General features: G+C 39.4%; 1 protein-coding gene across 1 annotated transcript; it reads left to right on the top strand.

The window, feature by feature from the left end:
- The first annotated feature begins 6,033 nt into the window (after positions 1 to 6,033).
- On the top strand, positions 6,034 to 10,010 carry LOC122986503 (G1/S-specific cyclin-D1-like). The gene is made up of 5 exons (XM_044357808.1): positions 6,034 to 6,661; positions 8,354 to 8,569; positions 8,939 to 9,098; positions 9,530 to 9,678; positions 9,791 to 10,010. Exons 1-5 carry the CDS (start codon positions 6,458 to 6,460, stop codon positions 9,950 to 9,952), a joined length of 891 nt encoding a protein of 296 aa, XP_044213743.1. The 5' UTR covers positions 6,034 to 6,457; the 3' UTR covers positions 9,953 to 10,010.
- The last annotated feature ends 233 nt before the right edge of the window (positions 10,011 to 10,243 follow it).

Genomic DNA, 10,243 nt, shown 5'->3' with positions numbered 1-10,243 from the left:
GTCGATTTTAACATAAGGATAGGGAAAAACTCACCCTAGAATTAATGTAATCTTAATGCTGCAAAAGTAATGTAAGGGGGACATCAGTTCAGGGCATACAGTCAAGAGAGTGTAGAGTGAGTGTAGAGAACAAAAACACTATATGCATAACAACTGACAAATCAAATGGAAAACAAAGTCTATGTTATATTTTGGAGAGCGAGAGAGAGACAAGGATTAAAGCAAAATAAATCTTTTGACTGAAATTTTTTTCAATCCACAGCCAAGTCATATTCCCTATCTGCAATTTGTAAAACATGTTACAGGTTACATTGACACCTGCTAAACAAATAACACGATTAACACAATATGTAAAATTATGAGATTTCAGCACCACTCCACACATAACCATGTACTCTAGACCAACTGTGTTTCAAGGGAAGAAGATGCTTTTGAACAGCTTTTCTATTGCCAGTTTTCTTTTTTGTATATGAAATGAAACTGATACATTTTCTCTTTTGTAAAGCTTGTCTCAGTTTTTGCTCTTTCAAATAATCAACCATCTACATAACTTTTCAGTACATACTTTATTTTTCTGATTAATTCATTATTACTATACACATAAGATAAAGGGAAGACAAGAGATGTGAAACTGCTATATTTGTTCTGACTTATTTCATGAATTTCATGATAAAAAAATAAAGGTTATAATACAGAAATATATTGTGTGTGAGTTTATATTAATAAGTTTCATTCTGATAGAAGAAAGAGTTCTTTTTTTTCTCTATTCAACCGTGGTGCCTGGCCTTAAAACACATCCACCCACACCCATGTTTAGGTTATTAAGAAATTTCACATAGGCTTGGCTATGTTGCAAAATTGGTTCCACTAGTAAAGCGAAAATATATGATATAAAGTAGGGATGTCAATGATTAATCAATCATCAGATAATTGTGGTTAATAATTTGCAGAAGACGAGGGATTTGTGCTGTAACATTTGCTGTAGTATGCAGTTGGACCACCAGGAGGAACCTCTTACATTTTAATGACATTGAGTTACAGGTGTGTTTGGTGACTGCCAGTAAGGGCCGCACAAACTGTAACATAAACGCACCTCCCCGCCTTCGGAGGAAGAAAGAAGAAAAAAGTCACAGTGTGCCTCAATCTACCCACTGTATCATACTGACATCCATGACTCTGAAGCATAAACTTGTGGAAGCTCCACAGAGTTGTCGTCTGGCGGCTATCCGGTTTAACTATCTGAGGTTCATGCTAACGCTAAACTAGCATGTTGAACAAAAGCAGCTGCTTGGTTAACGCAGGCTGAGAGCTGAGTGTCAGACAGCAGGGCTCTAACTACACATGTAAAAGTGAAAATGCATTTTAGCGGTGGCAGTAAATGGACTGATAAAGTTGGAGTGACAGTATTTGTGCATCTGTTGCAGCTGAGTAGCTGTTTCCAGCAGTTGGACTAACATTAACTAGAGTGAACACACATCACTCCATCATGTAGAGCAGGTCTGGAGATTATCTTATATTAAACCAGTCAGACTGACGTCTGTTGTGAGGAGATTTGGTTGACCTGTTTTACATTCACATTACTTTCAATTATAGGCTAAATGTGAACTTGCCAAGCGCAAGGCTAATGTTAGCTGGCAGCTACCACGAATGAATGAATGGAAAGTTATCTCTCTCTCTCTCTCTCTCAATTTTATTTTCAACCATTAATCTTCCTCTCTGTCTCTGGGAAGTCATTTTGTCAGGTCCATTTCTTTTCATTTATATGCAGTGAAAGATGGTAAGTTAGATTCCTCAGCATGGAGACCTCTGTGTGCTCTCTATAGCTGCCACCACATTCATCTTCAGCATCATTACTGGGTTCACACACTCTGTCTCTTTCATTCTCGTGCTGCTCTGATCTCAGCATCTTTGTAAAGCTTGGAATGAATGTATGTTTATGTAGACAAAAGTAATTGGAGGCTGAATGTGATACAGCACACTCAGAGTTATTAGATTAGAGGTATGGGTAAGTATTTATGATAAAATCGTCATAAAAAATATCACAAGTGTGCCAGAAAAATGTTTCTGTTCCTGGATTCTTATAACATAAAGAGCACATATTGTAGAAAAAAAGAGATAGTAGCTGCACAAAAAATGACCTCCTGAATACATCTCAAACTTGGACTTAAAAAGTGGGACATTTTGCAAAACAACCTTCAAAAAAATCTTCAGAAAGGACTCAAAAGAAGAGGTAACAGCAGCATTGGATTTTTTTTTTTTTTTAAATAAAAACAACTAGCTAGCTGTCAACTGCTAACTGCTACCTGCCACTGTTACCAACATTCCAAAGGAGAAACTGTAATGGGGTGTAAGGGTTCCTGGTTGGTGTTATTCTCTCTCTCTCCCCATGAACTGGTCTGATGGCATCACAACCAATGTTGCAAACGTTGGGTGTGACGCCTCTCCTAGTTCCGAGTATACAGTGTCTTAGTCCATGTCTATATCTACATCTGTGTCATTGTGTGGATTTGCTATGAGAAATACTGGCTGGGAGAGAACTGGGAGCTGGAAACGGGGGCCAGAGGGGTGCAAGTTTGGCTAACTGCTAACTCATATAAACCGGCAGTTCCAGCAATCATGGTGGTGAATGTTCGTTTTCTGGAACTACCCCCCCATCAGTGCTGGTCACTCGTTGACATTAGGTTGCAACATCGAACTGAGACATGTACCAGTAGTCAACATCCAACTGAAATATGCACTTTCTCTCTAAATGCACTGTGCTGCTAACTGTTCTTTTTTTGTTTTTGTTTTTTCTCTTGGGATTTATATGTTTTTATCATTTTTTAAGGGAATTTCTAGATATATATCTTTATTCTTTCTGTTGTTGCACTACAGTGGGATGGGAGGAACAGCATTTTTGTTTTTTTTGTGTATGCTAGTACATAAAAAAATGACAATAAACTAAATCTTGAATCTTGAATCTTGAATCTTGAATGTCCCACCAGTCAGTTGGAACCGTTATAGTGGTCTGAGCTCTGCATGCCGAGACCCATCCAGCAGCATTCATACAACATAGCAGAAGGCTAGCGAAGCCAATCACCACAGATCAGTCTCTATTGTGCAGGGGATCAATCACAATGAATCAATAGAATCTATAGACTGCTATTGTATGTGGTGTCCAGAGTATGACCCTGGACCCGGCCACCCTGAGAAACTGAGGTTAAAGGTCACAAACACAGACAGAGAGAGACATGGCTACATAGATCTCTGTCTCTGTCTCTCACACAAGACCATCTACACCTTGACATCAATTCATTGGTGGTCTACAGACTGGGAGAGTTCAGCTGTTCGTGAAAGTTTTTTCTACCCTTGTTAGGGTCTTTGGTCTCTGGAGCCTCTCCCAGCATGCACTGGGTGAGTGGTATTGTCCATCCTGGTAGAAAGTAACCAAGTACATTTACTCAAGTAATGTACTTACTGTAAATACAATTTTGAGGTATTTGTTCTTTACTTGAGTATTTCCATTTGATGCTACTTTATACTTCCACTCCACTACATTTCAGAGGGAAATATTGTACGTTCTACTCCACTACATATATTTGACAGCTTTAGTTACTTTTCAGATGAAGATTTGACACAATGGATAATATAACAAGCTTTTAAAATACAACACATTGTTAAAGATGAAACCAGTGGTTTCCAAACTTTTTTGCTTTTGACATCTTATAAAAAGCAGTGTGTAGTCAGGGTCACATTTCAGATGTTTGAGTTGTTAACAGCTCCACCAAATAGGAATGAACGGTTCCCCACCTCCAACACTGTATCCAGTTCTCTTTATACATCCATGAGGATGATGGCCAGAGAGATGCCCCCTCAATTTGAGCCACAATGGAGAGGTAAACCAGCCAAAACCAGTCGGTAACTAGCTTGCTACAGACATAATAATGCTTTCAGAGTAATGCAGGTCAGTAACACAGCAGTCTGGGAAAGTTTCTTGAACTTAAATAATTAAAGCTCATGCTAACTTTGACTAAGATTTAGCATTAGCTAATCCCTGTTGCTTTATTTAGCAATCAGCCAGCAGTTTGCTGTTAGTAACTCATACACATCTGCCTTTTGTCTCTTGGTAAAGTTACAATCTTTGCAAAGTCAACTTAATTTCATCATGTGTTATTACAGCTTGATGATTGACATATTTAAGCCCACATTTATACTCGGGATACAAATTAAATTATTGACTGAACCCCTTTCAACTGTGAAACACTTTGATGACTTTTTTTATATCTAGCACTTTACTTTCAATTAACATCCATCAATGTTATACAATCTACCAGGTTAGTATGGCTTCCTAAAGAATATGAAGTTGTGAAAAGTTTGACTGTGATTTGACACTTTATAACTGTTGATAAGCAGCGATACTGAAGACCCATTCCACTGCTTTATTGAAGGATATTTAGAATATATTTACTCATAAATGCCATATCTACATGAAATATGTAATATTTAAACTTTGGAACATCTTGTATACTTCTGTCCATCAACAGGCCTGCACCCTGCAGTGAGAGCAGAGCTGCATCACAGTGAGTGATGAAGACCACAGCAGCAACATTGGACACCTGAAGAGAGTGAAGCTTGATGCAGGACTGAAGCAGAAGCTGCAGGACATCCAGCAACCGTTCCTCTCAGTCTGCCCAGCCAGGAGAGACAGCGTGATGGTGACCTATGTTAGTGTGTTGATGGAAGCATTAACTTGTTCACTTGTTACAGACAGAAGCATCCAGGGGTTGGACAGGCTGCTAGATATTAGTATAATCATCCACATGCTCTTATTGTAAAATAAAGTTTTATTCTATACAACTCTCTGGACAGCTTCTGTTGAGCTGTGATGTTTATGCCACGTTCATGTCATGTTAAAATTACAGCATTCACGTCCACCTACAGGTCATAATTATCACCAGAAAAAATCTGATATATCCGACTTGGCATTTACAATACAAATGTTAATAAGATTATGAATGAGTGTTTTTTACTTCTGGAACAGAATCCTGAAGTTTGGGTTTCACTTTGTGTGAGTGTGCGCTGACGGCATACATAAACATATAAGTGCCAATTATGTAGTGAGGTTGCGTCATGGCAGAATGTCATTATCATATCTGATGGCATTAGTTTTTGTTTGTAACGAAAAAAATGTACAATCTTAGTGAAACCTAGCACTTCATTCACCAGTTCACAAGTTTCAGTTGAGGATTCTTTTAAGAATTACCTTTAGTTTTATGCTCCAGCCAGAACTTTAAGGTATTTCTCCAAAGTTTTCCAACTCTAGAGATGCTGCTAAACTGACACCACCCTCTTGATATCAGAATGTTAAGCGTGCCTGGTATTTTTTTGTTTATTTGGAGATCTCATTTTTATCTTTTGGTATTTTGATAGTGTCTCTCTATCTCTCCCTCTTTGTGTGTGCGTGTGCGTGCGTGCGTGTGTGTGTGTGTGTGTGTGTGTGCGTGTGTGTTCAAAATCAAGTTATCCAAGCTTAGCCTCAACACCGGAAGTAGATTACTTTCTACTTATTACTAAATTAAGAGCAGAAAATATTCTCGTTTAAATGACAGTAGCACACAATAAGTAGTATTTGTTCCTACACATTTTAATTCTTGACTGCTGTTGTCATAGTCATTAACATTTGTCATATATCCATCAAAATTAATCAACATAATAATAGGCTCCTACTTGCTGATAAGTCAGTAAAAACAGGATTCATCTAATCAACAACAAAAGTCAGAATTCTGTGAAATAACCCAAACCTCCACTAATGGTTTCTCCAGTGTGATTTCTCAGTGCTTTGTGCACCTCAGATGATATGCACCTCTGTGGTGTTGTTATCTTACTATTGGACTTTTCAAAACCTCAGCACAAAAGTACAAAACTATCTACACGGGTAGATATTACATTTAAGTAGAAAAGAAGGTATTTCATAGGCTAATGTGGGTGAATCGATCCTTAAAAGTAGTGTGTGCATGTTACCTCCATTGGCTGATGAAAGATGTAAAGGGCGGGCTCTTTTATTTTGACTTTTTTGTGTGTGGAAGTGGTTTCATTGTGCTGGACTTGACGTGGTTCAGTGATAAAGAGGCGCAGCAGCAGGACGGTGGAGGTAAACCTGCTGCAGTCCGCCGGTGGACACAGTGCTGCAGCTCCGGTCTGTCCTCTAACAAAAGAACCAACTCACAACCCGACGGGAGAGGAATAAACTGAACCAGTGACACAACGGAGACAAATAAGGAATCATTTCATTTAACATGTAACTATTGAAAACGAAAACAAAAAGGTGTTAATATTTTCCCATAAATTAAGAGAAACTTGTTGGAATTTGCTTCCACGATATGGAGCAGCTAATAATTACTTTTTAGTTAAGCTGAAGCTAGTTTTGAGGTTTGACACCAGCTGGAACAGTGAGAGTGCTGGAGGCAGGGTAAGGTAAATGGAAGCTCACTTGTTGTGCTGTGAGGGGGACAGGCCTGCCATCCGAAGGGCCCACCGGGACTCCAACCTGTTGACTGACCGGGTCTTGCACGCTTTGTTGCGGGCAGAGGACAGGTACCTGCCCGCTGCCAACTACTTCAAATGCGTCCAGAGAGAAATAGCCCCGTGTATGAGGAGGATAGTGGCTACCTGGATGTTGGAGGTGAGTTAGAGCCAATAAATGAAGTTACATATTATACAAAGAGAAACACGTTCACAGAACTGGTGTTTTAAAGCTTACCGGCTTATTTACACGTTTCTGTGCTTGCTATAACAAGTTCTTGATCTTTTTATGAATGGACGAGAGCCGCTGGTGAATTCGGCATACAAGGCGTAAACTTTAGCTTTATTCTACGTACAACTTTATGAATTGATAATGCTGCTCACTAGCGCCGCCGTTGAGTTTTTGCAATGTGAAACATAAGAACCTGTCACAAAAGGTGTAATGCTATTCTTTCATACGTGATACTGGTGATTGAAACGGATGCCGAAATGAAGTTCTATTGTTAAAGACTCTGTAGTGCAAAGTTACATCTGTACGGTGATGACGCAACATTGGGGATTTTCAGTAGTGTTCAGTACCATCCTCAAGGGAGTTACATGTAGGTTATGTTTGTTTCTATCAAACACAAAGGCTACAGATTAACCAAACTACATGAGCATGATGTCCGGTCCATTATGTATATCGTGTGTAGCCACATTTAGCCTGTTAAGATAGCAAAATGACGATGCCATGCTTGAAATGGTTGTTTTTTTAACACATGGCTTCAACAAATGCGTCCGCCTTCTTTACTTCTAATAAACCATTTCCATGCGCTCACAAGCACCTTTGATTTAACAGTAGAGAAAGAAATTTAATTTCACCTAAAATACATACCACAATATGTAGTTAAACCATTTAAAAGTATTTTTTGGAAAATGTTGCTAGCTGCTGTCTCGGCAGAGCAGGCGCTGCCTTTGTGTTGGTGGCTCGTGAGGAGCTGCATTAATGCGCTGCTTAGACAACATTTCAACATGTGTTCACTCACTGGGACTGTACTATTTCTATCATTTATTGTTGTCTTGTGCTTGTGTCTTTTATGCAGGGTGATGCTGTTCAGCCTTGATGTTTGTCATCTAATATATTTGGGCCACACAATGTTTTTTTCTGCCTTATGATTGCTGATTGCTGATTGCTGTTTGTTATGTTGCTATGGTTGCTCCCCACTACTTTTAAAATGTAGATTCACCTAATCTCACCTTTTGTGTTAATATCTGAATAAATAAATGTAAAACAATCCAGTTTATACTGACGTCAGTATCATGAGTTTGTTGCTGACCTGTTTTTTAATTGTTTTATTTATAATAATATAAAACAGAGAGAGCAACAAATCCTCACATTAGTGAAGCTGCAAACATCAGTGTTTACCTTTTACATGGTAAACGATTTAAAGAATGAATTATCAAAGATGCACTTTAATGAGATCATTATTTCTGGTTAGTTAGTGCAGTCTTAACATTAATCTTTTAATATTCCTTCTGCCCTGACATAAATGACCATATTATGCTGTATTTTATCAATCAGTGCATCCTCCTGTTACAATATCTCAGTCACTGAATCATGATCTCGGCCATGCAAAATGTCAAATTCTACAAAAACGCATTTTTGTGAATTTGTTTTCTTATAAGAGGCATACTTTGAAAGGTTTTGCAGGATTCAGTCAGTTTTAAATGGATATTGATGTGGAAATGAGTTACAAACCAGCCTAGCTGATAACATTTTTAAAGAAAATCACAGTTGTGAATGGTTTGGTTACTTTCTTTCTATACATATAAAAAGGCTAATCACTCTTGTTATGTGGTCTGTCTTGTGCAGGTATGCGAGGAGCAGAAGTGTGAGGAGGAGGTTTTCCCTCTGGCTATGAACTACATAGACCGCTTCCTGTCAGTGGAACCTACCAAGAAGAACCACCTGCAGCTGCTGGGAGCTGCCTGCATGTTCCTGGCATCCAAGCTGAAGGAGACCATCCCACTCACTGCTGAGAAACTCTGCATCTACACAGACAACTCTATCACACCCACTCAGCTGCTGGTAGGTCATTTAGTAGTGACCCCAAAACAGATGTTTAGATCTAGTGGTTGGTAGAAGATGACTCCTCATGGGTTTACTGACCTCTCTACCCTTCTTGGAGCAGGTGAAAATTTTAGCTTGACCAACCCTTTTCGCCTTGGCGAGAAATCTAATAAATGGCCCTTATTGTATTTGCTAAATATCCAAGATCCCCAGAGGAGGCTTCCTAATGATTTTGGTAACCCCCCCTACACCTTCCATTTAGTACTACCATAAAGCCCAAAATCTCCAAAAGTGTACAAGCAGTATCCACTGCCATCTTTGTTAATCCCTGCATCTGTTGCTCTGGCTCACACTTGAACCTGTCCTTCTGTCCTCATCCTTTCACAGCAAATGGAGCTGCTGGTGTTGAACAAGCTCAAGTGGGACCTGGCTTCGGTGACCCCTCTGGACTTCATTGACCACTTCCTGTCTCAGCTGCCTATCAGGAGGGAGAACAGGCCCATACTCAGGAAGCACGCTCAGACCTTTGTGGCGCTGTGTGCCACAGGTATGTGTGAGACTACATCATTCTCTGCAACTAATTTCTCAGTGTTTTCATCACTCTGGATAATCCAAAAACATCACATGGAGCAGTTTTTTTTTTGTTTTTTTAAAAAATCTTTTTAAACATAATTTATCAAAAAATCAAGCTGTATCAAATTCTTTAAAGATCCCCTCCAGTCATATTTTAAGAAATATAAAAATACTCATTAACCTCATTAAAATTCTTAAAATGACATCTTCTCTCTTCCTCATTAAAAATCCAAAATCTATGAATATGTTAATATTGTTCATTTCAGAAGTTTATCTACAAGACATAGGGTGTATCCTACTTCACTGCAAAATCCATCCTAAGTGTACTTATTTCTAATTCTCTTGTTTTTATTTGTGTCTGTTATCTGTTTTATTAACAAACCGTCATAATATGATCCTCCGCAGACGTTAAATTCATAGCCAGCCCTCCGTCCATGGTGGCAGCAGGCAGCATGGTGGCAGCAGTGGAGGGCTTACAGATGAGAATAGTGGGCAATGCCATGATGTCTCAGAAACTGACAGAGCAGCTGGCACAGACCATCAGGAGTGACCCGGTGAGTACATCTGTCCATGAGTTGATTAGTACACATTACACTCGCTGTCTTCTCCGAGACGTACCACTAGAAATGAAGACAAACTGAGTTAACTTGAACTTTTACTCTTCAGGACTGTCTGAGGGCGTGTCAGGAACAAATCGAGTCGCTGCTGGAAACCAGTCTCAGACATGCACAACAACAGCAACATTCGGTAACCATGGAAACTAAGAATATCGTTGAGGGGCAGGACCTCTCGACTACACCTACAGATGTGCGGGACGTCAACATCTGATGGAGTTCAATGAGAAGAGAGACGCGGTGTGAACTGATTACATGGACACACACACACACACACAAAAAAAAACGCACATGGCTGTTTTGTGTGTGTGTGTGTATGTGTATGTGTGTGTGTGTGTGTGGTCTCAGAACTGTGCACATGAAGTCCAGTGTAAACTGTGGCAGATACCAGAAGGAGCTGGACATTGACAACTCTAAGACTGAAGGGACAACCAGAATAGTTATGTGTGCTAACTAAGTACAGCTTTGTACCTGTGGATACACCTTTTGAAAGACTATAAGGCCA

This window comes from Thunnus albacares, chromosome 7, assembly GCF_914725855.1.
Source record: "Thunnus albacares chromosome 7, fThuAlb1.1, whole genome shotgun sequence".
Lineage (NCBI taxonomy): Eukaryota > Metazoa > Chordata > Actinopteri > Scombriformes > Scombridae > Thunnus > Thunnus albacares.
This window is presented reverse-complemented; position numbering and strand designations above follow the sequence as displayed.